Source organism: Ailuropoda melanoleuca, chromosome 16 (genome assembly GCF_002007445.2).
Source record: "Ailuropoda melanoleuca isolate Jingjing chromosome 16, ASM200744v2, whole genome shotgun sequence".
Taxonomy (NCBI): domain Eukaryota; kingdom Metazoa; phylum Chordata; class Mammalia; order Carnivora; family Ursidae; genus Ailuropoda; species Ailuropoda melanoleuca.
Genome location: NC_048233.1, coordinates 88,644,789 through 88,671,558, shown reverse-complemented (window position 1 = coordinate 88,671,558; position 26,770 = coordinate 88,644,789). Strand labels below are relative to the sequence as shown.

General features: G+C 53.2%; 1 protein-coding gene across 1 annotated transcript; it reads left to right on the top strand.

Moving 5' to 3' along the window:
• Positions 1-1,753: 1,753 nt before the first annotated feature.
• Positions 1,754-21,069, top strand: LOC117796621 (actin-3-like). Its single transcript, XM_034644851.1, has 8 exons — positions 1,754-1,883; positions 5,569-5,697; positions 8,733-8,843; positions 8,915-8,950; positions 9,298-9,310; positions 16,030-16,191; positions 18,623-18,811; positions 21,026-21,069. The coding sequence occupies exons 1-8, from the start codon at positions 1,770-1,772 to the stop codon at positions 21,067-21,069; spliced, it is 798 nt and encodes a 265-aa protein (XP_034500742.1). The 5' UTR covers positions 1,754-1,769.
• Positions 21,070-26,770: the final 5,701 nt, after the last annotated feature.

Below are 26,770 nucleotides of genomic sequence, written 5' to 3'. Positions count from 1 at the left end.
CGTGGCCTTTGCCCCTTCTGCTTGTGTCCTGTGGCTGCGGTAAGAAATTGCACACACGCCAAGAGGCTCAAAACAGCAAGCGTGCACTCTGTCCCAGTCCTGGGGGCTGGCAGTCTGAGATGGGGGTGAGGGCCGGCCTGGGTGCTCCCGGGGGCAGAAGGGACATTTGCTCTGGGCCTCTCTCCCGGCTTCTGGCTGCTGTCAGCAATTCTGGGAGTCTCCGGACTCATGGACACAGCACCCGGTCTCTGCTCTGTCTCCACATGACCGTCTCCTGTCTGTGTCCAATTTCCTCCTCTTCAAAAAGGCCCCAGTGTTTGGATGAGGGCCTCATGCATGACGTCACACATGACCTCCTTTGAACCTGATTGCACCTGTAAAGACCTTATTTCCAAAGGTGCCGGGAGTCAAGACGTCAATATGCCTTCCTCTGGGAAGACAGTAACCTACAACGTCCCTCCAGGGCCCCTGCCCTCCACGACCGCCCCACACTTGAATACCATTGCTCCCATGGGTTTTGAAGACATCAAGCACGCTGTCCCACACCATCAGCCTCCAGGTCCTCAGTGGTGTGTGACCAATGAGAGCCTGGTGGGCCACGTGTGCGGGGCCAGCTGCTGGTACCGCGCCCAGGCTGATGAGACCACAGGGTCCCGCGGAAAAGGGGAGACTAGTCTGCTGGGGTCTGAGTGACCCCAGTTGGGCATGGTTAAATTGCACTAGGCTGGTGTGGGGCTCTGCACTCCCAGAAAGCGTCCACCAGGCGGTACCCTGTGACTCGGGAATGTGGATAACGTCCAGGAAAACGTCCAGTACAAAACCACAGATACAACATCTCTGTAACAGACATAACGTGTGCACGGTGGGCACAGAGCTCCAACACTCCGCTGCCCCTGGAACAGTGCCCACGCGGCCATTCTCAGAGCCCTGGAGGGAAAGTGACCTCTGTGTGGTTCGTAAGGACGTCAAGGGTAAATACCCCACATTCACGACTGCCGTCTGTGATTCGTAGGGTCTGGGGACAGCTTTATCTTCCCCCAGAGTGTGCTTTATTTTCCATAATGAATATGTATACAGACATTCTCTACTCGAAAAGTAATGAAAATTGCCTTAAAGGGACGAAAACATTTGTGATGATAATGATTTTGTTTAAATGCAATATTCAAAATAGAAAAATGGATTCATTTATTATGAGGGTAATCAATTTTAAAAAATCATATATAACAGATCAGCACTAATTATTGAAATGTAGCAGGGCAGCTGTAGCTGGTGGGGCTGCGGGTGAATGTGACTTTCTTCTCTGTGTTTTCTCATGTTTTCCAAACCTGCAGAAACATAAAGGAGATGTCTGGAAGCAAAGGGAGGGGAGGGATAGGTTTAACCCCGGGGCCAGGAGTCCAGCTGGGTCTCTGGGAGAGGTGGGTTATGAGGGGGCTCTAGGGGGAGCCCAGCAGTGACCATCAGGGTCACCGAGTCCTAGCAGGAGCATTGTAGTCTGGGAGCCGGCCCCCCACACCTGCCTTCTCCAGGCAGCCACGTGCACATGGTCGTGGAAAGCTCACTCATTCCGGAAGCCTGCCCTCAGCCCCCAGACAGTGGCTGGGCCCCGGCAGGGCCCCGCTTTAGGTTCGGGGAGCCACCTGCACTGCCGTGAGTGCCGAGCCCGCGTCCACAGGGCACAGCCCCTGTCCCTCGGTTGAGCACCTTGCAAATGGCACGAATAACCACGTTGTGTCTCCCGCAGCCCCGTCCGCGTCACGCACAGCACAATGAACGTACCCCTCGTCTGTGACTACGGCTCGGGCTTCAGCAAGGTGGGCTTTTCGGGCACAGACGCCCCCCCGGCCATGTTCCCCACCATCCTCGGGAAACTTCGACACGACGTGAGTGGCTTCGACCTCAGCTGTGGGCGTGGGCGTCCTGGTGTCTGTCTGAGGCCCTGGGTTCCGTTCTCTGGGGTGTGTCCCCAGGAGTGGGATTGCTGGCTCATATGGTAATTCGGTGTCTAAGAAGTTCAGATTTTTGTGTCCAGATATTAAGGATAACTCACTCTTCCAGAAAGCCTGTGCGGACTAAGCCAATCATGTGTGCAGGCCAGATGCCGTGCTCCTCCTCGGGCCTTCCCTGGGGCAGCAGGTCGGACTGGCTCCCGCTCTGCCGGCCGGACCTGCGTGTCCTGTGCAAGGTGGTCGCCCACCTCCCTCCTGGGGTGCCCGCCACATCCCCGCACCTCTCCAGCCAAAGCAGCTGTGAGGCCGTTGGCTCACGTGAGGACGGGAGCTCGTTGAGTTGACATGGGCCTGGCAGCCCTACGAGGCAGGTCCCACAATGGCCCTTCTCTCTGAGGAGGAACCGGGAGCTCCGAGAGGTGACTCGTGCAAATCCCCGTGTGAGCAAGTGAGAGAGGCAGGGCCTGCCGAGTTCGAGGCCCCGTGCGGAGTCACTGTCCTTGGGGAGTTTACCCACCCGTGAGAGGGAGCGGCATGGTCGCGTGGAGAACCCCAACTATCGGGGGGTCCCAGGATGCCTACGCCTGGGCTCTGCATTACTCGGAGCAAATTAATGGCAACATTTCTAATCATGCAGCTCGGGTTAAGACGGGTGTTCCGACCTGTGACCTGTTGGGTGGCCGTGAGCGAGCATCCCCGATCCTCTCTAAGTGGGTGACAGCAGGGGCCTGCCGCCTGACTCGCTGACGGGCCTGTTTCTTCGAAATGGCAGAGCTTAGCGCTGAAGAACGGGGTCTGCGGGGCCAGAAGACCCACGTCTGAGCACCGGCCCTGCCTCAGCATACGGGTGACTTGGGGCAAGTCGCCTCTAGACCTCAGTTCCCTCTTGTATGTAACCAGGTTAACGGAAGCATCCGTGCCATGTCTGGCCATAGCTTAAGGAAGGTGGCGATGGAGATGATGCTGCGGGTGTTGACCATGACGAGTGTGAGTGTCCTGGGACAGCCGAAACAGGTGACTGTGGACAGATGGCTTAAAACAGCAGAAACTTACTCCGTCCCAGGTCTAGAGGCCGGAAGTCCTAAATCCAGGTGTGGGCAGGGCCGCGCTCCCTCCAGCAGCATTGGGGAAGGGTCCTCCCGGCTCCTCCAGCTGCTGGGGGCTCTTGGCGCCCCTGGGCTCGTGACCCTGTCCCCTCCAGCCTCGGCTCAGCCTCCACGCCATCCCTCCTCTTCCCGTCTCTGTCTCAGACACTCTCTTCCTCCTCTTACAAGGACACTTGTCGCCGGCTTTAGCCCCCATCCCTTCCCATAATCCAGCATGTTCTCAATATCTTTAACCACATCTGCAAAGACCTTATTTCCGAATACAGTCACCTCCACATAGGTTCCAGGGGTTAGACGTGGACACATCTTTGGGGGCCGCCCTTCAACCCACTACAGCTGGGTTCTGCCTGTTGTCCATATGCCCCAACTTCGTCCTGCTCTGCAGCTCTTGGGTTGGGACACCCCTATCCACCGCTTCCTGAGAGATGCTGCGAATCCAGGGCGCTAGGGGGCAGACTGGGAGGTAGGAGGAGGGGGCGGGTCTTCCTTGCAGTTTTCCTGCCCTGTTCACATCCTCCCCGGCCACAGGGGTCTGCATGCTCCCACTCCTCCCCACCCTCCCCACCGTCCACGCAGAGCCCTCCTCGGGCTCCGCACGGCCTCCTCTGAGCTCTCCCTGCTGCCCCTTGTTCTCCGCCCCGCGATCCTGGGGTCCTACTCTCTGGGCACAACAGTGTTCCCCGCTGGCTCTTGCAGACTCCACGCATTATGTCACCAAAGCCCCACCTTCAGCCCCTCGGTTTGAAATCCTTGGCACGGCATCTCCTGTCCCGGCGGGTGTGGCAATCTGTCCTGCAGGGCCAAAGCTGGATGTTGCACCATGGGAATATTCCACAGCCCCAGGCAGGAAAAAATCCCTGCTAACTGTACAAGGAGTGGGAAGCAGGATTATATATGAAATAGGTTACACATGTAATAGGTTACACAAAATCGCAGTGAGAAAGGTCAAATTCCTCACCAGAATAGAAACGGGGACCACGATGAGTTTCCAGAGCAGTACACGACCACCTCAACCACAGGGCGCGGGGTTCTCTGGCTTCGGGCCCCACGAGCCCCTCGGCCGCCGTCCTCCCAGGCCTTGGGCCGGACCCTGGGCAGCAGGAGGTGAGTTCTGTCTCCAAGAGGAGTCCGCACATGAAGGGAAGCTCCGTGTGGACTCGCAAGCCCATGGCCCCTCCAGGGCACTTCGGTCCAGCGGCAGGCTGGCTGCGAGACCCCTCGTGGGAGGGCCCCCGGCTACGGAGAGGAAGGCCCGCGGTCTGACACCAGCCCAGTCCATCTTGGCAGGGTAACGTTGCTCCTCCCTGCCCCGCGGGCCTCCCTCTCCGTAGCCGGGGGCCCTCCCACCCTCACACACGAGGATTTGGCTATGCCAGAGAAGGTCAGAGGCAGGGCGGCAGGGACAGTCCTTTGCGTCAGCCTGTCCTTTTGGGTTGTGAAATGCATTCCCACCGACGGCCTCCTTGACTCGCTCCCTCGACAGCACCATCGTGGGGAATGCGGGACGGAAGACGTCGTTCCCATCCAGCAGAGAGGAGACGGAGCTGAGAGGCGGCTGGCAGCTTGCCTGGGGTCTCCTGGCCAGTGCTTCTCCCCCAGTCCAAACCCCTCTGCCTAAAAGACAAACCCCCCACCACGAGAGCTCTGTGCACGAGGGCTGCGGTGGCCTTGAGAACGGGCCCCTCTCTGAAATCCATTGCACCGCGACAGCACGGCACGACTGCAGCCCGATGCCAAGGCCGTGCTTCCCACTCATCACCAACACCTGAGCACAGCAGGGATACCCCGAGAGACCCATTTCTGGGAAACATGGGGCTCCTTTCGTGAGTGACTGGTTAATGTCCCCAGCAGCCGTGCCGACTGCACAGTGTGCTAGGACACCCCCTTCCCTGCACCCTCTCCGGTGCCCAGGCTCGGACCTGGACGCCATCCTGATGCACGTCCCCGCCCCGTCAGGCTCCCTCCCCATTTCCCTCATGATCTGCACACTTTTCATCCGTGTTGGTGTCTGCTTCTTGGTAGACAAGATTTACACACGGCCCGACTGTCAAGTCCCTCCTGAATGATGGAATAAATGGTTCACCCGGCCGTGAAAATAGCTAGGTCCATCTTCCTAAAGAATCACAAATTCAATTAACTTGCCGACCTTCCCCCTGCCAATTTTCCAGAGCACAGGTAGAAGCCGGTGTGCCTCCTGACCCCTTCCCTTCCTCCACAGCCAATCTCTCGCTGTCTCTCTCTCTCTCTCGCCCTCAGGCGACTCACCCGCAAAGTGGACGAGGTGAGGGTCCTCAGGACCACTCTGAGCTTGCAGATCATTGGCTAAAACCTCTTAGCAGCATCTTGAAATTGTGTACAAGCTTGAGGAGGCCATCGCTGCCCTCCCCGTGCCCTGAAATGGTCCCCCGCTGCACATCACAGCTCCCGGTCCCTGCTCATCGTGCACCAATGCTTGGGAGCCGAATGGAGGGGAGTCACTCTTGAGAGCAGATCTGTCCTGGCCTGTCTTTCAGAATCCGTTGGTGGGGATGCAAGAGGAAGACTGGTTCATCGGAGACGAGGCTCAGAAAAATCGAGGGGTGCTTAACCGGCAATATCCCATCTCCCAGGGGACCATCACTAACTGGGACAACATGGAGAAGGTAGGCTCAGCTTCTGCTTGGGGGGGACATGCTCACGGGGCGTTAGGTGACGTATCTGCTGCCCTGGAACCTGGGGAGGAAGGTGCCCCGGCCTCCAGGGCTCTCTGGGCGTGTCTTAGCTCTCGGTCCCTGTAGACACTACATTGTGCTCCTAGCCCCATGGGTTGTGGAGTCAGAGCCCTGAGCCTGAATCCTGTCTCTACGATGTATTATCTGTGTCATTTTGGACAAGTAACCTGCCTCCCTGGCCTCTGCTTCCTTACCTGTAAGAAAGTGGTATAATTTTTCTTTGCACGTTGCACTGGTGTGAGGATTAAAGTCCTCACTTCACTCCACACCTAGGACAGCCATTTAAAAACAGCAACAACAGAAAATGACAAGTGTTGGCCTTGGGACCTTGTGCATGGCTGGCGGGAACATGAAATGGTACAGCCACTGTGGAACACAGTATGTGGTTCCTCAAAAAGTGAAAGAATTCTAAACAAGGACAGGAAGAGACATCCAGACCGCCACGTTCAGTGCAGCGTTATTCACGACAGCCAAGATATGGAAATAAGCCAGGTGCCCATGAGCAGGTGCATGCGTAAGCAAAACGTGCCGTATACATATGCTGGACTATCACTCAGCCTTGAAAAGGAAGGACATTTGGGCACCTGCTACAACGTGGCTGGACCTTGAGGACATGATGCTCCGTGAAATAAGCCAGACCAAAAAAAACCACACATTGTGTGATTCCACCCTTTGGCGACAGATTCATAGAAACAGAAAGTAGGATGGTGGGTGCCAGGGGCTGGGGCAGCGGGAATGGGGAGTTAGTGTTAAAGGGGGACAGAGTTCTAGTTGAGGGAAAAATTTCTGGAGACGGATGGTGGTGATGGTCACACAGCAACGTGAATATACTTAATGCCATGAGGTGTACACTTTTTCAAAAGGTTAAATTGATTAATTTTATGGTATATATATTTTACTATAAGAATAAGATTCCTTAGTCCAGCACAGCACGGAGGTAATGAATGTGGCTATTTGGACCACTCTGTCTTAGCAACTGAAGGTTCTGATCAGGGCCTCCATATGCGGTTGAAGCTTGCATGCTGCTTAGGAAGATAGATTAATTATCTATACTGCATAACAAACCACCCCAAAACTTAGAGGCTTAAAACACGGATGGCCGCCTAGTACCTCTTGCAGCTTTTGTGGGTCAGGAATTTGGGGGCAGCTCAGCAGGTGGTTCTGTTTGGGGGTCTCTTGTGAGGCAGCAGTCAGGTGTCGGCTGGGGCCGCACCATCTGAAGGCTTGACCGGGGCTAGAGGAGACATTTCCAAGGCGGTGCTCCATGCGGCCAGCAAGGTGGTGCTCCTTGGGGACTGTCTGCAGGGCCACTTGGATGTCCTCATGGCATGGGGGTCGGCCTCCCCCAGAGTGAGCAATCAAGGGGGCCAACACGAAGGCTGCAACAGCTTTATGATGCAGCCCTGAAAGCCACATGCCCTCGCTTTTGCCATACTCTGTAGGTTGCATGAGCCAGTCTTGGTTCAGTGTGGGAAAGGTCTGCACTGGGCATGGATGCCAGGAGGGTGCGTCCCTCGGGGCCATCTTGGAGGGTGGTTGTAGGAGTGTCCCTCACAGACACTCATCTGCACAGTGGAGGTTTTGGCTCCGGGTTGGGCTGTTGCCCTCCACTGGTGTGTCACAGGGCATGCGGGAATTGGAGCAGTGTGGGTCTCTGGAGCGTGCAGCCACCAGCTGGCAGGACCTGGGTTGTGGCTTCCACCCTCCCCGTACCTCCCCTGTCCAGTCGCTGAGCCCTTGTGGAACTGACTTCCAATGTGTCTTCAGCTGGTTCCAGGTCTTGGTTCAATTCTTGCCTGAATACCAGGGCCATTGCCATGACCCTTCCCCGTGGTGTCCCTCCTCCCACCACGCCCCTCCAGTTCCCCCCTGCACAGCCCACTGAGTGTCTCTGATAATGCCACTTCCCTGCTCCCATCCATCAGTGACTGGACATCCAGCCATAAGCCCACCCATCTGGCCTTTGCTATTTCATGAGTGCCATGTTGTTTTGTGTTTCCATGGCCTTGCACCAGTGCCCCCTTTCCTGAGATGCTTCCTCTGCTGAGCTTGCCCCAGGGAGTGTGTCCCTCACTTCTGTTTTCAGTTCTCCATGGAGCCTCCCTCCCCAGAGGCAGGCAGGACATTTATCCAGAGTAAGTAACCATTGCTTCTTGAACACGTACTGTGCACCAAGCACTCTGCCGGGTGCTGTGGCCTGAGCTGTGTCCCCCAATTTCCTATGTTAGAGTCCTGACCCCCAGCACCTCAGAACATGACCGTCTTTGGAGATGGGGTCTTAAAGACATGCTTAAAGTATAACGAGGTCACTAGGATTGGCCCTAATACAATCTGACTGGGGTCCTCGTAACAAGAGGACATCAGGACACAGACACGTGCAGAGGGATGGCTCTGTGAGGACACAGGGAGAGGATGGCCGTCCATGCACAAGGAGAAAGACCTCAGGAGGACCTGGCCTGGCTGACTCCCCGCCTCTGGCCTGGGAGACAATAAATCTATAGTTTAAGCCACTCGGGCCATGGTATTTGTCATGGTGGCCACAGGAAACAAATACGCGAGGCTTTCTACAAATGTCGTATTTGGTCCTTGATGATGTCCCCATGATCCTCTAGGAGCAAGGGAACATGTTCCATTTTACAGATGAGGAAACAGCTCATAAAGTCAAGTTGCTTGTCTAGCACATGCCTGGTGACACGCTCCCTGCTGCTGTGTCTCGGGCTCACGTCTGCTCCCCGATCAGACGAGGACTATGCCTCGTGCACCTTTGTTTGCTCCCCTCCCTGACTCAAGGCTGGCACACAAATGCAGGATCTGGTCTGTCCACAGCCATACTGTCTTTCCTGCTGTGAATCACACAGTTGCATCTGCTACTGCAGAAGCTGCTTTGCGGTGTAGACAGGATCTGCCCCCTTGCAGGAGATCAGCTGAGGCTCACCATGTCACCGTATCACCCTCTCTTGCCACAGATTTGGCATCATTCCTTCTACCAGGTGCTGCGCATTGCCCCAGAGCAGCATCCTCTGATGGTGACCGAATCACCTTTAAACATAATGTCCAACAAAGAGAAGATGTCACAGGTAGGGGGCCAGGTGGTGGGCGGTGGGGTCGGAGGCTCTGGCCTTCTCTTGAGCCTTGGGGATACCCCCAGGGTGTCACCTCTTTGCTGAGCAAGATGAAGATGCAGGTAAGATCTGTCCCCTGTGACGTTAGCGGTGAGCATGATGGCGACCACAGGAGAGCACACCCACGGGTCTGCTGTGGGCAAGGTGTTTAATGTGACTTGCCCAGTTAGACCTGAGAGCCGAGCTATGGGCAGGGCAGTTCAAGTCCCTGTGCACAGATGAAAAAATAGTAGTGTCTAGGAGCAGAAGTAGTTGGGCTGGGGTCACAGGGCAGGTGGCTGGGAGGCCCGCTGGGTCCTTGAGGCCTGACCCTGCAGACTTATCCTCAGTCCTGCTGTGTGGTGGGGACTGCTTGGAGCTCCAACCCTGACTCGAGAGCTCCCAACTTCCCCCTGGGCCTGTCCCCTAGGAAGGAGTTGGTGGTAAGTGCGGATCTGGTTGACCAGGTTGAACTGGATTGAACTGGTTCTCAGAGGCCCTCAAGGACAGAGTGGTAGAGAAAGGAGGGTGTCCCCCAGTAAGCTGCAGAGTCTTCCCTAGGGCTGGAGGGGGTCGAGCTGGGGAGGGGGCTGCAGGGGCTGCCGATGGCTGTCCAGGTTCCAGTTACACCTAATGAGGACATCCGTGAAATAATTAAGCAAGCAGCAAGTTTCTAGCACCTGGCCCAGAGCCCCTGGAGCCAGTGGAGTCTCTGGCAGTGAGCAGTGACCCAAAGGGCAGCCCAGCAGCCTGCACTACCACGTACATGTGGAGGAGGCATGCTCCGTGGCCCAGAAACAGAGCACCAACAACCAGAGCACAGGTGTGAGCTGTGCCTCATTTAAAACAAAGCCCTGAGGCAGCCAATGAATCTTTCCCTGCACATGGGCAGGGAGATCACAGAATTGGGCCACAGTTGGGCACCACACAGACAGGGACACAAAGCCCACAGCCTTGAAATGGCAGGTATCTGGTCTGAGAACAGCATGTGCCCATCATGGACCCAGTGAGCTGGGGAGAGAAGAGAGAAGTGGGCTTGTCCCTCACTTGAGGGGAATGTGTCACTCCCAAACCATCTTAGGGTTCTCCAGAGAATCAGAACAGTGGGACACACACACACATGCACACACACACACATGCACACGTGCACACACACACACATAAAGACATAGAAAGAGATCTGCTTTAAGGAATTGGTTCATGTGATTATGGAGACTGACAAGTCCCAGGATCTGCATGGTGAGTCAGCAGGCTGGAGCCTTTTGCTGTATTCAGATCTTCAACTGATTGGACGAGGCTCACTGACCCTGGGAACGGTAATGGGCATTACCCAGTCTATCCATTTAAATGTTAATATTACCCCAAAACACCGTCATAGACACCTTCAGAATGATGATTGACCAAATGTCTGGGATCCCTATGCCCAAGTCAAATTGACACATAAAATTAACCCTCACACAAAACATTGCCCTGGCCACACAGCCTGTCTCTGACACTTCCCCACCTCTCCTGGGCCCCCTGCCTGCTTGCCTTTCTGCCCTGGCTCTCTCTGAATTCAGCCCCTAATTACATCGAGATCCCAGTAGGAAAACAAAGGGACCCTCACATGGGGCAATGGTGGAGAGCCTTTATCGAAGAGATTACATACAAAGTTAAGCATAAGTTTTAAAACAGCGACAGGAGCTGGTGCAGAGCTCTGGGCCAGTAATGGGGAGCCATTGCCCCCTAAACCTGACAAAGCATGGGTGGTTCGCAGCCCTGAGAGGGCCTCTGCCAGGAGCTACGGCCTCGGAGGGACCCACAGGGAGGGAGCAGGGACATCCCCTCTCCCACCTCTCTCAGACCTCCTTCTGGAGTCCCCGTGGGCAGAACCCAGTAGGCTGTGCAGGGGAGGGGAGCCTCTGGCTACAGCCCAGGGCAGAGCGTGGTCGAGGAAGGTGGAAGCCTCTGCAGGCAAATGGAGGGCAGTCTCCCGGAGGCTGGAACAGATTGAGAAGTTCAGGGCTGACTTCTCCCGGAGAAAGTCTGTGCATTAACGGGAGGTCTGGGGCTGTGTCCCAGCAGAGAAGCCGGTGTAGAGAGCAGCCTGGGTGCAGGGAGGAGCCAGATTCTGGCCCTGGCTCTCCCAGCATGTGTGACTTTGGGTGGATTCCTTGTCTTCGCGCTGTCTTCATTTCCTTCTCAGAAGGATGGTAACGGTACCACGCTGGGGGTGTCGTGAAAACGAGATGAGTGGATGCCATGGAGTGCATGTCACGGTGCTTAGTGCCTGTTGAGCATTCAGTAAATGCTGCCTCAGTGTTCTCATCTGTAAGATGGGGCTTGGACCTCAGGATCCCTGAAGGCCCTTCCCAGTTCCGCAACCTCCGGCCTCACGCAGGCCAAGGAAGCGGAAGTTGGTCTTTGTCTTTGTGTTTTCAGGGGGTGGGGTCTCTAGTGGATCCACAAATCTGCTCTCCCACCCAGAGTCCATGCCCTGCCTCTTCCACCAGCAGGCAAACTCCGGGGGTGCCCGAGAGTGGCACAGACTCACAGACACTGCCGCACCCACCCTGTGTCCTTCGAGGTGGTGCCTGCCTCCAGGCGCCTGGCCGTCCACATGTCATGTTGCAAATGCACGTCTGGGTGGTCTCCACTTGGGGGCTCGTGCGAGTAAAGCTGGTGCGAATAGGCGTGAACAGTCTGCATGAACAGGTGTTTTTGCTTCTCTTGGGTAAATCCCCAAATCCCCACAGACGGCTGCCCCCAGACACAAGCTTAGTGACCCCCTTGGCGAGTCACACACTCAGGGGTGGACCCAGCTCCGTGCAATATTGTCTAAAATGCTGTCTTTACTGGGTTTTGGGGTCTTTGTTAGAAGCCAATTGGTTCACCACTTCAGCAACCCACACCCCAAACCCTTCCTTAACGGTCCCATCCCACTCCAGGGCCACGGTACTCCTGCCCTACTTGCCCCAGAGCCAGCTACCCAACAACGAGGGATAGCCCCATGCCCACGAGCCAATCCACAGGGATCCCTCCAAACCCAGCTAACCGCCCCACTGGCCATCCATAAGATGCCCCCGACAGCTCCAGCTGGCTGTCACCCTGTCCCCAGGTGCAACCCTCCTGTGGTTCATCTGGCAGGTTCGGAGCCGTACCTAACACACTTTGCCGTTCAGCTGTCCGAGGGACTTTGTTCTTTAACAGCTTTATTGAGGTGTCATTGGTACACGACAAAGTCAGCGTTCCGAAGGCATGCAATTTGAGAGGTTTTGACGTGTGGATACACTCATGCAGCCATCAGCATAGTCAGAATAACGAACGCATCCGACACTCCTGAACGTTTCCCCCCACTCCCCACGCTGCCCCTCCAATCTGTCCTCATGTGAGTTTGCATTCTCTGGAATTTTTTTTTATTTTATTATTATATATTATGTTAGTCACCATACAGTACATCCCTGGATTCCAATGCAAAGTTCGATGCTTCACTAGTTTGCATTCTCTGGAATTTTGTAGAAACGTTGTTGGGTAGGTCCTCTCTTTTTCTTTGGCTTTTTCCCCCTCAACATAATTATTTGGAGATTCATTTGTGCTGCTGTTTGTATCAATGGTTCGCATCATTTTATCGCCACGCAGTATCCCATTGTGTGACTGCACCGTACTTTGCTGATTTATTCACCTGTGGATGGACATTTGGGTCCTTTCTAGTTGGGAGCTATTATACTTTTTTTTTAAAAAGATTTTATTTATTTATTTGACAGAGACAGCCAGTGAGAGAGGGAACACAAGCAGGGGGAGTGGGAGAGGAAGAAGCAGGCTCCCAGTGGAAGAGCCTGATGTGGGGCTCGATCCCAGAACGCTGGGATCACGCCCTAAGCCGAAGGCAGACGCTTAACGACTGTGCCACCCAGGCGCCCCAGGAGCTATTATATTAAAGCTACTGTGAACATTCGTCTGCAAGTCTTTGCGTGGATGTACACTTTTGTTTCACTTGCATAAAAAAAAACCTAGAAGTGAAATGATTGGGTCAGATGGTAAGAGTATTTTAACTTTTTAAAAAATCCTCCAAACTAGCTCCCAGCAAGATTGAGTGCTTGGCTTGCAATCCGACAGCCGCGTGAGGGTGGCGTGGCCAGTCTTCTTCGTGGTGGCCCTTCTAGCAGGTGCGCAGGGCATCTCACTGTGGTTTTGACCTGTAGGTCCCTGACAAGCAGGGGTGGTGAGCGTTCCTTTATGTGCCAGTTTGCCACCTCTATGTCTACTTTGGTGACGTGTCTGTTCAAGTATCTCACTAATTTTTCACTGAGTTCTTCATCTTTTTTTAAAAAAGATTTTATTTACTTATTTATTTGAGAGAAAGAGCACAAGTGGTGGGGGGAGGGAGAGGGACAAGCAGACTCTGTGCCGAGCGTGCAGCCCAATGTGGGGCTCGATGCCGGGACCCTGAGATCATGACCTGAGCTGAAATCAGGAGTTGGCCGGTCAACCAACCGAACCTCCCAGATGCCCCTGTGTTGTTCATCTTTGAGGTCTGAGAATTCTTTTTGTATTCGGAGTACAAGTCTCTCACCAGGTATATGTTTTGCAAGATTGGCTCCCAGTCTCTGGCTTGGCTTTTCATTTTCTTCACCATGTGCTTTCAAGAGCAGAAGTTTTAAATTTCAATGAAGTCCAATTTGTCCATTTTTTTGCGTGTGGTTCATGCTTTTGGTACAATATCTAAGAAACACACGCTGAACCCAAAGTTTTCTGCTATGATTTCTTCTAGAAGTTTTATAATTTCACTTAGTTCTGTGATCCACGTGGAATACAGCTTTATATACGGCATATGGTGTGAATGAGTGTTTTTTTGGTGTGTGTATAGACATCGAGTTGTTCCCACATTATGTGTTGAAAAGACCCTGCATTCTTCACTGAATTATCTCTAGGCATTTTTGGAAAACCAGTCATCCATATACGTGTGGGTCTATTTCTAGACTCTGTATTCTGTCCCCTCGATCCATTTGTCGACCTGTAGGTTGATACCACATTGTCTTGATTACTGGTGCACTGAAAGTCTTGAGATAAGAGACTAGTGCTACACCTTTGGTCTCTCTCTCTTTTTTTTTTTTTAATCACATTTTGGCCATTCCAGGTTCTTTGCATTTCCATATAAATTTCAGAATCATTTTGTCAATCCCTACCAAAAAAACATCTTTTGGTTTTGATCAGAATTTCATTGAATTTATGGATCAATCTGGGGAAAACTGACATGTTGACCGCATTGCATCTCCTGACTAATAAATATGGTATATCTCCTAAGTGTCCTTAATTTCTCTTGGCTGTGATTTGCAGTTCACAGTGTAAAAGTTGTGGAAATCATTCATCAAATTTATTCTAAGTATTTCATATATTTTGATTCTATTATAAATGGTATCTTTGTTTTAATTTCTGATTGTTCAGCACGAGTATATAGAAATACAATCGGCTTTTGCAGAGTGATATTGTATCCTGGCACTCTAACTAAATGCATTTATTAGTGCTGCTAGGATTTTCTGCTTAGGCAACCATGTCGTCTATAGTTTAACTTCTTTACTTCCAAACTGGGTGCTTTTTATTTATTTTTTTTCTTCCCTTGTTCCTCGGGCTAGAATCTCTACAATACTAAATAGAAATGATGGGAGCAGACATCATTGTCTTGTTCCTGACCTCAGGGGGAAATGATTAAGAGTATTGTCAGCTGTAGGTTTTTCACTGACATCCCCTCTCAGTTTGAGGAAGTTATCCTGTATTCCTAGTTTGATGGGAGTGTTTTTCTTTTTAAATCATGAATGAATGTTGGATTTTGTCAAATGCATTTTCTGTCTCTACTGATAAGATCATGTGCAATTTTCTCTTTTAGTTCTTTAACATGGTGAATTACATTAATTGATTTTTTAATATTAAAACAGCCTTGCATTCCTGAGATAAAATCAATTTGGTCATGGCATGTTATCCTTTGCATATATTTGCTAACACCTGTTTAGGAGTTTTGTGTCCGTGTTCGTGAGGGATCATGGTCGGCCATGTTCTTTCCTTGTGATGTCCTGTCTCTCAGGGAACTTTGAGACCATCCTTTGTTGCTTGATGTCCAATATCTTAAAAACTACTGTTTTCTGTATTTCTGTTTTAGATGTTTCAGGTGTGTGTGGGGAGGGAGGGGCCGTTCCTTGTTCCCTACGTTAGCTAGATGAGGAGGCCTTCTTGACTCATTTTTGCTTCATTTTATTTAATTTTAATTTTTTATTTTTTATTATATTATGTTAGTCACCATACAGTACCTCACTAGTTTTTGATGTAAAGTTCCATGATTCATTGTTTGCATATAACACCCAGTGTTCCATGCAATACGTGCCCTCCTCTCTACCCATCAATCTGAAGTCCTTGGTTACCCAACCCAGCATGTGAGAGAAGGCGACCAGCCAGACCCCTGACCCGCTCTGGGTGGTTCCACGAATCACCATTTCACACAGAGTGAAGCCTATGTTTCCATGACCACATCACAACTTCTGGCACAGAGAGGTGGAGTTTGCTTTGCTGACAAAAACGTATGCCTCCTCCACTGTGTCCAGCCTCCTCTGACGTCCACGTGCCACCCAGAGTCCCCAGAGCCTGCACTGATGCAGGTTTTTAGGGAAACAGCGGTTAAGAGCAGAGTATTCTTTTTTTTTTTTTAAGATTTTATTTACTTATTTGACAGAGATAGAGACAGCCAGCGAGAGAGGGAACACAAGCAGGGGGAGTGGGAGGAAGAAGCAGGCTCATAGCAGAGGAGCCTGATGTGGGGCTCGATCCCATAACGCTGGGATCACGCCCTGAGCCGAAGGCAGACGCTTAACTGCTGTGCCACCCAGGCGCCCCAAGAGCAGAGTATTCTTGTCCCTCTTTTACCCTTTGGCAACTGCTGCTAATGTCTGTCTGTCTGGTTTAATAAGAATATTTGCAGGTTTTCTGTCCAAAACAGTTGGCCCTTGGTCTGACCTGATTGGCTTTATCCTAGCACACCCCGCCTACAGAAGAAAGTTTGCTCCTCGGGCCCTTTGCTTTCCCCTCCAATTATTTCCCCTTTACCATCTCTTCCTGCAGACTTGACAACTGAGAACATCTGACAACAGGATGTCACGCACCCTGCGTTATGACACTGGCGTGTTCTCTTGTCTAGGAACAACTATTGAATCTGGGGAAGGAATGACATACTTTGTGCCCATCATCGATGGCTGTCCTTTGCATCAGTCGACCATCCAGACGGACATGGCGGGCCAAGACCTAACATCGTACCTCCTGCAGCTATTGACAGACAGCGGGCACTCATTGGTGAGCACGGGTAGGAAAGCGCTATTCTTGGCCAGGTGAACTAGTCCCTGGGGTGTAATATCCTGCTTGGCTTACTTCACCTACAGCCCTCAGTTTGTAAAGCTAAGGTTACTTGACCATGAGTCAAGTTTTACAAACAACTCCATCCATGTTTAGGGACATTTAGTGATTGGTAGTGATTGATAATGACAATGAGGATGACGGTGATGATGTTGACAATAGCGGTGGTGATGATGTTGATGGTGGTGATGGTGGTGACAGTGGTGGTGATGATGATGGTGATAATGATGATGGGATGGTGATGATGCTGGTGACGATAAGGATGATGGTGGTGATGATGGTGATGATGATGGTGATGATGATGGTGATGATGATGATGGTGGTGGTGTGATGGTGGTGATGATGGTGATGATGATGAGGATGGTGGTGATGATAAGGACGATGGTGATGATGGTGATGATGGTGATGATGGTGATGGTGATGATGGTGATGATGGTGGTGTGATGGTGGTGATGGTGGTGATGGTGATGATGATGACAGTGGTGGTGATGATGATGGTGATGGTGGTAATGATAAGGATGATGGTGATGATGGTGATGGTGTGATGGTGATGATGATGAGGATGGTGGTGATGATAAGGACGATGGTGATGATGGTGATGATGGTGATGATGGTGATGATGGTGATGGTGTGATGGTGATGATGGTGATGGTGTGATGGTGGTGATGGTGGTGATGGTGATGATGATGACAGTGGTGGTGATGATGATGGTGATGGTGGTAATGATAAGGATGATGGTGATGATGGTGATGGTGTGATGGTGATGATGATGAGGATGGTGGTGATGATAAGGACGATGGTGATGATGGTGATGATGGTGATGATGGTGATGATGGTGATGGTGTGATGGTGATGATGGTGGTGATGGTGGTGGTGTGATGGTGGTGATGGTGGTGATGATGATGAGGATGGTGACATGATGATGATGATGATAGGCTAAACTTTACAGAGTACTTACTTTGTGCAAAACACTTGGCTGAACAAACACTTCACACACTTCCTGTCATTGCTTCACACTATGACACCATGAGGGGGAGCAGTTACCCCCACTGCTAGAGGGAGAGGCCAAGGAGGAGTAGGTGACTTCAACGTCACATGACTAGAGGTGTATTACCTGGGATGTGAACCCAAGGACTCCAGATGAGGATGTGCCCGTCCCACTTTTCACCCACTTCCTGGGCTAGGTTCCCAACTGTATAACTTGCATGACACCCATTCCCAACAAGCCTCCAGTCCTGTATTATACTTCCTGGTCTTCCCAGGCAAGAGGCCTGTGTCCAAGCCACACAAAGTATGGAAGCCTTCAGAATAGCAGCAATTAGAAGAAAGCAAGGGGAGGTGAGAAGGATCAGCCAGGACAAAGGCGAGCATTTTATTAATACCTCCCACTTAGCAAGATCTGACGTGCATTATCTCATCTCGTCTGCACGGCAGCCCTGTGAGTGGAGATTAATCCCATCCTTAAAGATAAGGAAAGGGAAGTTTTACGAGAGAGTGAACTTGCCTAAAGCCAAGCCAAGCAGAGGCAGGATTTGAACCTAGGTTTGTCTCACCAAAGCCCAAAGTTGGTGAGGAAGGGGAAAATATCAGGAGAGTGCAACATCCCAGAAGCCAGGGAGGGAGAAGGGGATGGCTAACAACACCAGTTTCTGGAGGGAAAGAAGCCGAGGAAGAACTGAGGAGTGCAGCAGAGTTCTGGAAGAAGGAAGACAGAACAGATCCAGGCAGAGCAGTTAGGTGGGGTGGGTGGGGGTCGAAGCTAGATGTCAGTGGGCTGAAGAATCGGGGATTTCTAGGTGGGCAGGTGCTGAAAGCTCTGATCCAAGTTCAAAAACAACGGTAAACAAAATATAAAACCATAGCACCAAAAGACATAGTGGGGTCTCAACATGGTCAGCCACCCAGAAGGTGGGAAGGTGTGACCTTCCAGATGTTTCCGGGTCAGGGGGCCTGGCCAGCTTGAGCAGTTCTCCACTGGATGGGGCAGCTGTGAGCTGTTTGCAGCCAGCATTCACAGCAGGTGGGGATGGGGGCACCCACAGCAGCCTGTACTTCAATAGTTTGATTTTCCAACGCCCTGAAAACACACACCATACATAGTAAGATATCAACATAAAATGCAGACTTTTTCAAAAGTTGGCATTGTGGTCGGGACATCCCGCTCTACCAGTCCCGTCCACAAGCCCGGGGCCCAGCACGCATTACAGACCCAGAGGTGCTGGGATCCGAGATGCACACGGGAGTGGGCTCTATGATTGTGTTGCTGTGTCCGCACCACGAGGAGCTGAGTCTTCAGGAAGATGCTCCCTGGGGACAGAATGTTCCTGCGAACGATCTCGGGTCATACCCTTTCCTGTCCGCCCTTCGCCTTTCCCCCATAGGTGACTGGGAGTACATCCGGGACATAAAAGAAAAATGTTGCTACGTGGCTTTGGACTTCGACAAGGAAAAAATGAAAGCCGGCTCTCCTTCCTACGCACAGAAGTATCAGCTGCCCGACGGCCAGGAGATTACCCTTGGGCCGGAGAAGTTCCTCTGCCCCGAAGGGCTTTTCCAGACAGACATCATGGGTGAGGGGAAGAAAGGGGCCAGGGGTGAGCCCAGACGTGGACGGCAGGGCCCCTGTAGGGGGGACGGAGCCCAGTAGCCAGGAGCAGGTGCAGCTCTGAGTAGGAACTTGGCTCCTGTTTCAAAAGTTCCTGTGATGTCGACTATCACTTTTTAAGCATGTACCCTATGCCTGTGACCTGGGCAACCACTGTCCGTGGGCTGGAGCCTTCCGTCCTCCCGCATCTGACACTGTTCTGTATTACAGACGAGGAAACCCAGTGCGGAGAATTAAACATTTGTCAAGGTGACTGGGTTTCACACNTGTTTCAAAAGTTCCTGTGATGTCGACTATCACTTTTTAAGCATGTACCCTATGCCTGTGACCTGGGCAACCACTGTCCGTGGGCTGGAGCCTTCCGTCCTCCCGCATCTGACACTGTTCTGTATTACAGACGAGGAAACCCAGTGCGGAGAATTAAACATTTGTCAAGGTGACTGGGTTTCACACGGGGCGGTACGGCTTCTCTCCCATTGCGTGTAATTCATAGTCCCCCTACTCACAAAGTAATCTGAAATACGCAAACGGAGACAAAGCAGAAGATCTGAAACCGTAGATTTGGAAGGAACTTTAAATGTTTGGCTGATCGAGAGATTTTTTTTTATTTAAAATTTAAATTTTTTAAAAATTTAAATTAAAAAAAATGTTTTGAAGGTATGGTTAACGTAAGTGTTGTGTTAGTTTCGGGAGTACAGTATACCAATTCAGCACGTCCCCACATCACCTGGTGCCATCACAACAGGTGCACGCCTTCATCCCCAGCACCTGTTCCCCCACCCCCACCTACCCCCCTCTGGTGACCAGCAGTGTGTTCTCTGCAGTTAAGAGTCTGTTTCTTGGTTTGTCTCTCTGGTTTTGGGTTTTTCTTTTCCTTTGTTCATTTGTTTTGTTTCTTAAACTCCACACACGAGTGGAATCATACGGTACATGTTTTTCTCTGACTGACTTAATTCATTTAGTGTTACACCTTCCAGCTCCTTCCAGGCTGCTACCAGGGGCAAGATTTCCTTGCTTTTTATGGCCGAGTCATATTCCTTTGTGTATACGCACCACCCCTTCTTTGCAGCATTGTTTACAACGGCCAGACTATGGAAGCAACCCCAGTGACCTAAAGGTCTTAAACGAGCACAGAGTTGGCTAAGCCCCCTGGCAGGCATGCAGGACAGGAAAAAAGTGATGGACTGTAGAATCCGCATTGACTGGGAAGCTTTCCAGGTCATCATGGAAAACCAACTACTTCCTGGAATCAAGTTTTTAAAATAATTAGTTACATTTATAAGGGACAGAGGGGAATAAAAGGGACTGAGCCACTTGCCCGGGATTTGTGCCTCGTAAGGACACGGCTTTTGCACCCCATGTGGGTAAGCTGGGCTTACCTCTGCTTTCCCTGTTGGACTGTGCAAGGGATAAAGGCTTCACACATGGCACGTGTCCCCAAATATTAAGTGGACACACGCAACCGTCACCGAAGGGAGTTCCTCACCCACAATGTGAACGTCGTCTTCCGAGTCTGGGTAGATCTCAGTGAGCAGGGGCACAGCCGTGATGAGAGCAGAGCGTTCGCAGCCCGAGCTCTTGCTCGTGGGTCTGACATGTCCTGGATGATTCCAGAAGATCTGCCTTTTCAGACTTTATCCTGAGGCTGTGCGGTAGGTGGTATTCCACACGAAGAAATCGAGGCACCCTGCCCCTGTCTCTAAGGGCTGTTGCTGTCATATCTGTGTTTGTGTATATGGACTAATGAGTCCAGAAAGGGTGTTAAGTCGACGTGTTGTGGCGATCGTTCTGCAATATATACCAATATCGGATCATTGAGTTGTACACCCAAAACTATTATAATGTTCTGTGCCAATTATACCTCAATAAAAAATGGATGAATATTTTTTTAAAAAAAGAAGTAATTCGTATAATTTCTCAGGCCACCTGAGCAAGGACATCGTTCCTAAAGTCATTGATACCGTGGCATTAAAAATTAATAACTGTCAGTAACATTTGGACATACGTCATCTCAGATAAGAGCGGAGAATTGGTATTTATTTACTCAGCCGTTAGCTGTTGCGTCCCGCGGTTGTGCGGGGTAGTTCCACACATCACCTTGTTGAGATCCGTAAGGGCCCTGGGGCGGCGGTGCCGGTGTCTGCCCACTGCTCTTGGAGCTCCGTCCGTGCCTCCCCAGAGCCTCGGGAGGGGAGGAAAGAGCCCAAGGGTGTGGTCAGCTGAGCGCCCGGCCCCCAAACCTCTGTGTTCTTCCGCCCCTTCCAACAGGGAGAAATGGCCTGGGCATCCACATGAAGGCCTTTCAGAGCATCAGCTCCTGCAAATCTGCCCTCTGGAAGATTCTCTTCGGCCACATCATCCTGTCCGGCGGCACTGGCACCTGTTCTGGCTTGCGCTTCCGGATGCAGAGAGAACTATTGGCCCTGGTCTCACCTACCATTAGCATGAAGGTACGGTCCCCCCTGACCCCCCGTTTGGGGGCTTCCTCTGCTCAGTCCACAGCTATTTCTAGAACACCAGGTTTCCTGGTGTGCCAGGCACGTGGTCAGGTGCTTGGGGAGGTGTTGGGAGAATCTGTGGCTTACCTTCTAGCGGGGGGAGGAAGGCGTAAACTATAGAAATCAGCATCCTGGGGAATAAATGTGTTAGGAGTGGCTGTCAGCCACAGGGAGGAGGTGGGGGGCAGCGAAGGAAGTAGGGCTGTGTGGTCAGGGCGGGTCTCCCGGGGAAGGCGGCATCTGAGTAGATGCTTGAAGGAGCAGGGGAGCCACGGGGATCTCTGAGGAGCTCCATGGGGCCAAGGGAGCAGCCCCTGCGGTGGCCCAGGGATGTGCTTCTAGAAGAAAGGGCTGGGAGGGGTTGGCTAGGGGCTGAGGCAGGAGAAAGGCAACGAGGTCAGAGAAGCTGTGTGAGGCCTCTGCCCTGAGCAGAGCCTGCTGGGAGGACGGCTCAGGCTGCCGTGGGCAGGGAGGGTTGACTGTGCAGGCGGGGCACGGGCTATCAGCTGCAGGTGCGGGCGAGGCTCGACAGACCCCAGGGAGGAGGTGGCGTGTCTCCCCCGTTCCAGCCTGAGCAGCTGGGGGCTGTGGCTGCCATCCCTGAGGCGGGGCAGATGGCTGGATGGCCTGAGGAGTAGGTGGGGGCCATGAGCAGTGGCGCTCGGGCAACTATCCACAGGCGGACCAAGGACGGTCACAGAGTTTGGAGGTGGGACGGGGCTCCGGGTGCACCCTTTGGAGGCTTCAGGGGAGACGAGGTGCCCTAAGGCCAGGGGGACCCCAGGGAGTGGCATAGACGTGAAGGAGGACTGGCTCTGGTGGCCGAGGGCGGGGGGTGACGGTGCAGACATAGACCATGCTTTCGGGGGGGGTGCAAAGGGCCAGAGGCTTGCCTTGAAGCCGGTCGCCTGCTGGAGGAAAGCAGTCACCATGGCGGCTCTGCCCTTGCACGGGCTTCCCGCCCTCCTCTCGCCGCCATGTAAAATTGTTATGTATTTATTCAGTTTTAAATTAACGGCCTTTATTTTGGGGGGAAAATTGAGTAGAAAGAGTCCCTATACATGCCCCCTCCCCCACTGAGGCACTCAGTCTCCCCTGCCACACACCTCTCGCTCGAGCGTGCTGAGTTTGTCACAACGGATGAACCGATATCCGTCCATCGTGGCCCACCGAGGTCCGCAGCTTCGGGAAGGCTCCTCGCGGGGTTGGACACCCGCGGGTGTGAGGGATGTGAGATGTCAGGTGTCCATGGTGACAGTATGACACAGAGTCGCTCCCTGCCCTGAGACCAGGGCCGTGTCTGTCCATTCACCCCGGCCCGGCCCTGGTGACCACCGGTCCCCTCGCTGTCCCCTGGTTGTGCCTTCTCTGGAATGCTATGGACTTGGAATCCTACAGCGTGCAGCCTTTTCAGACTGACTTCTTCTCAACCCTATTTTCCCAAACTGCTTTTCTTTTTTCTCTTCATGAAAGCAGTTCATGGTCCTGGCAGAAAACATATAAGCGAAGTCTGGGTCACAGGCTTGGAATTTCTGGCCCCATTCGCACAGTGAAGAGCATACTTTCCCGTCTGTCTCCATAACTGGACCGAACCAGCTCGGGCACAAGCCCAGCCTGGCTGGCCGAGACTGGAGCGACCAAGTCACCCGTGCACTGAGGGTTAAATAACGACCTTCTTCCCCCTCGGTGACCCTGTGCCGAAGGCCGCCCTCCCCCCACTGTCCTCCAGCTTTGCTCTTTGCTCCCTTCCGGCCTCGAGGCCTGTGTTGTGCACAGTGTCCCGTCTCAGAGCTGGTTCTCAGGCAGCCCGCAGGCTCCCAGACCGGCCACGTGGCTGCCCTTCACGGCTGCTTCTGCTGCAGGCTCGTGGAGGCTCCTGGCAGGCAGACGCCGGCCCCCCGTGGCCGGTGCTCACGGCTCCCCTTTGCATCCTCCCTGTGAGGGGTGAGGGGCCGCTGCTCAGCACACCCAGGGGGCAGGGGCTGAGCCGCTGTGTCAGAACTTCTGTCCCTCCAGTCCCGTCAGCACCATTTCCCTGGGCCCCGCATGACACACTACGAGACACTCCTCCCAGGGTCCAGAGGCAGCAAGTGCGGACAACTGGATCCCCCATTCCCTGAGCTCCCCATCCCCGCCAGCCGGGATTTCAGATCTGCTATCGGGCACTGCCCTCTCCAGAGAACTTTCTGGCTCAGTCAGAGCCCCTCCTCCCCAGCCCATCTCCGCGGACCAGGGCGCCACCTGAGAGTGAGCTCAGAGCAGCCCCCCTCGTTCTGGGTGGCGTCTGTCCCTCCTTCCCTGGGACAGGCAGTCCCCAGGACGACAGGGAAGGATCGGGAGCCCCGAGAAAAGGCAGACTCGCCAGCTGGTACCAGTAGACACAAGCGAGTTCTCTTCCTTGCCCCGTCTCCGGCCCCCTTTGTATGGATATCATAGAACGCACAGAACACCGGGAGCCACTACCCGCGTCGCTTCCTCCCACACCTGCAGCCCTCTCCCTGACAGGCTAGATGTCGCACGCGTTCCTACTAGAGAAGTGTGCCCCGCCACGCAGTTCCTGAGTCCGGAGCGTAAGCTGCAAAGGTGTCCGTGATGCTGGGAAGCTACCACGGGCCTGCCTCGTCACCCCCGACGCCGGCAGCCCCTTACTCCACACACGCGACATCTCGATGATTCACACGTCGGCCTCTCTGTGGAGGTCACTGCCCTCCTCTCAGCTCTCGAGAGCACGTGGGGCTGTTGCCTGCAGTGAGCCTTCACTAAATGCAAAGGGAAAGGACGGCTTAGCCCAGAATGGAAGGACTGGGAGTGTCACACCCTGCCTCTGTGCTAAGTGATCTGACCGCCGCTGCCATGGGAATCTGTCTGGCCGTGGGCTCTGTCCTGCCCGCCCTGAGGCTGGGCTGAGCTGTGGACCAAGCTCTTCCATCCACCCCTCTTCTGAGTCCTCAGGGAACCCCTCCCAGTCCCCCCCAACTTCTCTGTATGAAGCTGGAAGGTACCCCCGTTTCTCTGAACTGTGTTGAGACCCAGGTCTGCCACTGCCTGATTCCCTCCTGTCTGCACTCTCCCGGGAACGGACGGGAAGCAGAGCGCATTGAGCCGTCCGCAGAGCCGCTAAACCCTTCCTCTGAAGGAGAGAAGAGCTCTGTCCCTCAAAGGAGCTCATCCCCCTTCAGAGAAGAGCCGGTTCCCACGGGGCCAACTTTGAAAGTCATCATTCCTCCCACCCACTCAAATCCTGCTCTAACGACGTGCTGGGGATGAAACTTGGGTCATGGTTTCCCCTTAGTTCTTTAGAATAGATTTTTCCCCTTAGGATCCATTTCTGGATGTGGATTTCCTGAGCCAGGAATGTGTGACCAGCGAAAGGCTGTTTGAACAACTACAGAACTAGCCGGTTGCTCTTTACTTTACATTTATTTAACCAACAGCGGCAGATGCTTCCCAGCCAGGCAGGGTCCTGTGGTGCGACAGAGCGACGTAACCAAACCTAATAACTCGTCCTCCGTCGTCCCACCTCCACCCGGACCCTGGGCTTTCCAAGTCCTCGCTCCAAATGCCTTTTCCCTGCTGGCCCTGCAGCCAGGCGTTTGCCTCGCTGTTCTAGAACAACGAGGCTGCTCTGGCATGGTCTGTTGCATGCTTAGGAAAGTCCGTGAACGCGTGAGGGTGCCAACTGTCTGTCCTTGAGCAAGTGCATTTGACCTTGAGCCGCAGTGCTCCCAGTGGGCGATGGGCATGGTGATGTTCAGCTCCTCCCAGCGCAGAGGGGTTGGGACTTGGGTCGGAAGCACTGCTCTGTCCCAGAGTCGCAGGTCAGTATGCACGTGGCAGACGTCAGCGAGTGTCGAGCTTGAGTGTGAAATGACAGGGATTGGTCCAGGTTGTTTGCCTCTGATTTGCGTTGTGTTCCTCTGTATTTTCTATTTTTCTGCAAAACACATATGCCTTCCACACAGACCTTGTATGACCTGAAGATGTGTCATGTGTTTCGGAGCGAGTCTAAGGGCCAAGGGTGAGTCCTCTCTGCTCTTGCCTCTTTTATCCTGTAGTTTAAAGCTACAGGAAGACAGCATGTGGCCCGACCAGCATCTTCAAAGGTTGGAATAACCTGTATTTGCACGGAGGGAAGCAACGGCTACCCACGAGGTTTGCTCGGAGATTGCTATTTTATGTCCCAAATTCAGAGTAGTATTTTGATTCTGGTTTCTTCCTGTCTCCCCGGATCCCTCCACCCCTCTCTCACTCCCGTACCCTCGCTCTTCCACTCTCCTCTCTCTCTGCCTCCTCCACCGTGTCCAGGTGTCCACCTGCCCCTCTTCCACGTACAGCGCCTGGCTGGGCGGCTCTGTCCTGTGCTCTCTCTCCACCTTCAAGGACATGTGGGTCACCAGCAAGGAGTATAAGGACATCGGTGCCTCTATCGTCAGTAGGAGAACCCTCTGATTTGTGGCTTTGTGGATCCCATCACCTGTCCCATCAACACCAACGCCAGGCTGAGCCCCCGCTTAGCTGGACTGATCAGAGCTCAGAACCAGCTTGAATGTGTGGGGGACCTTCCTCCCCAGCCTTCCCTAAGAATGGTCAATAAAGGACAGACGCTCTCTGTCTGGGCAAAGCTTGCAACATCTTGGAAACTGCTCACGGGACACTCACTTTGTTAACACAGGGTGATGAAAGGGAGGGGATTTCTGCGGACCTCTGGGGACTGGTCAGCATGGCTATGTGTGTGACAGTAACGGTCATTCTCCCAGGCTAGGTGCCATAAACCAAGGTCTGTTTCCCACTCATGCCGCATGTCCCCTGAAGGTCAGCAGACTTCTAGCCATCCTGGCCGACACAGCAGACACTGGAACATTGTCATTTACTGTGGGTGAGCATAAGAGTGCCTTGGTGGGCCTTTCACGGGCCGCGGAATGCTTCAGCCAGACAGAGACACGGGACACATCTGCTCAGTTAATTGGGCAGAACGAGTCACACGGCCCCAAACCACCTCAGGGACCGGGAAGTGCCATCGCGGATGGAAAGGACAATGCGCATCCTCTGGTTCAGGAGGGCACCCTTAGGGCGGCAGCCGGGGCACGCAGGATGGGGCACGCAGGATGCGAGGGGCGTGGCACGCAGGATGCGAGGGGCGTGGCGTCCTTCTGCGTCTTTAATCCTCATGCTCCCGGCTGTGAGATTGGTTTGTGAAAGCCAATTTCATGATTCAGGAACTGAGGCTAAGGGAGGCTAATCAACTTGGCCAAGGTCGTTTGGACAATGATGGGGAGTTCAAACGATGTGCATAAATCTCGTAGGGGTGCAGAGGGTGAGTGACACAGGAGAGGAAGGACCGCAAACCGTGGAGGAGCAGCTCCCCCACCGAGGACAAGGCTTCGTGTAGACAGAGCCCTGGGAGAGCCCCGCACACAGATGCCGTC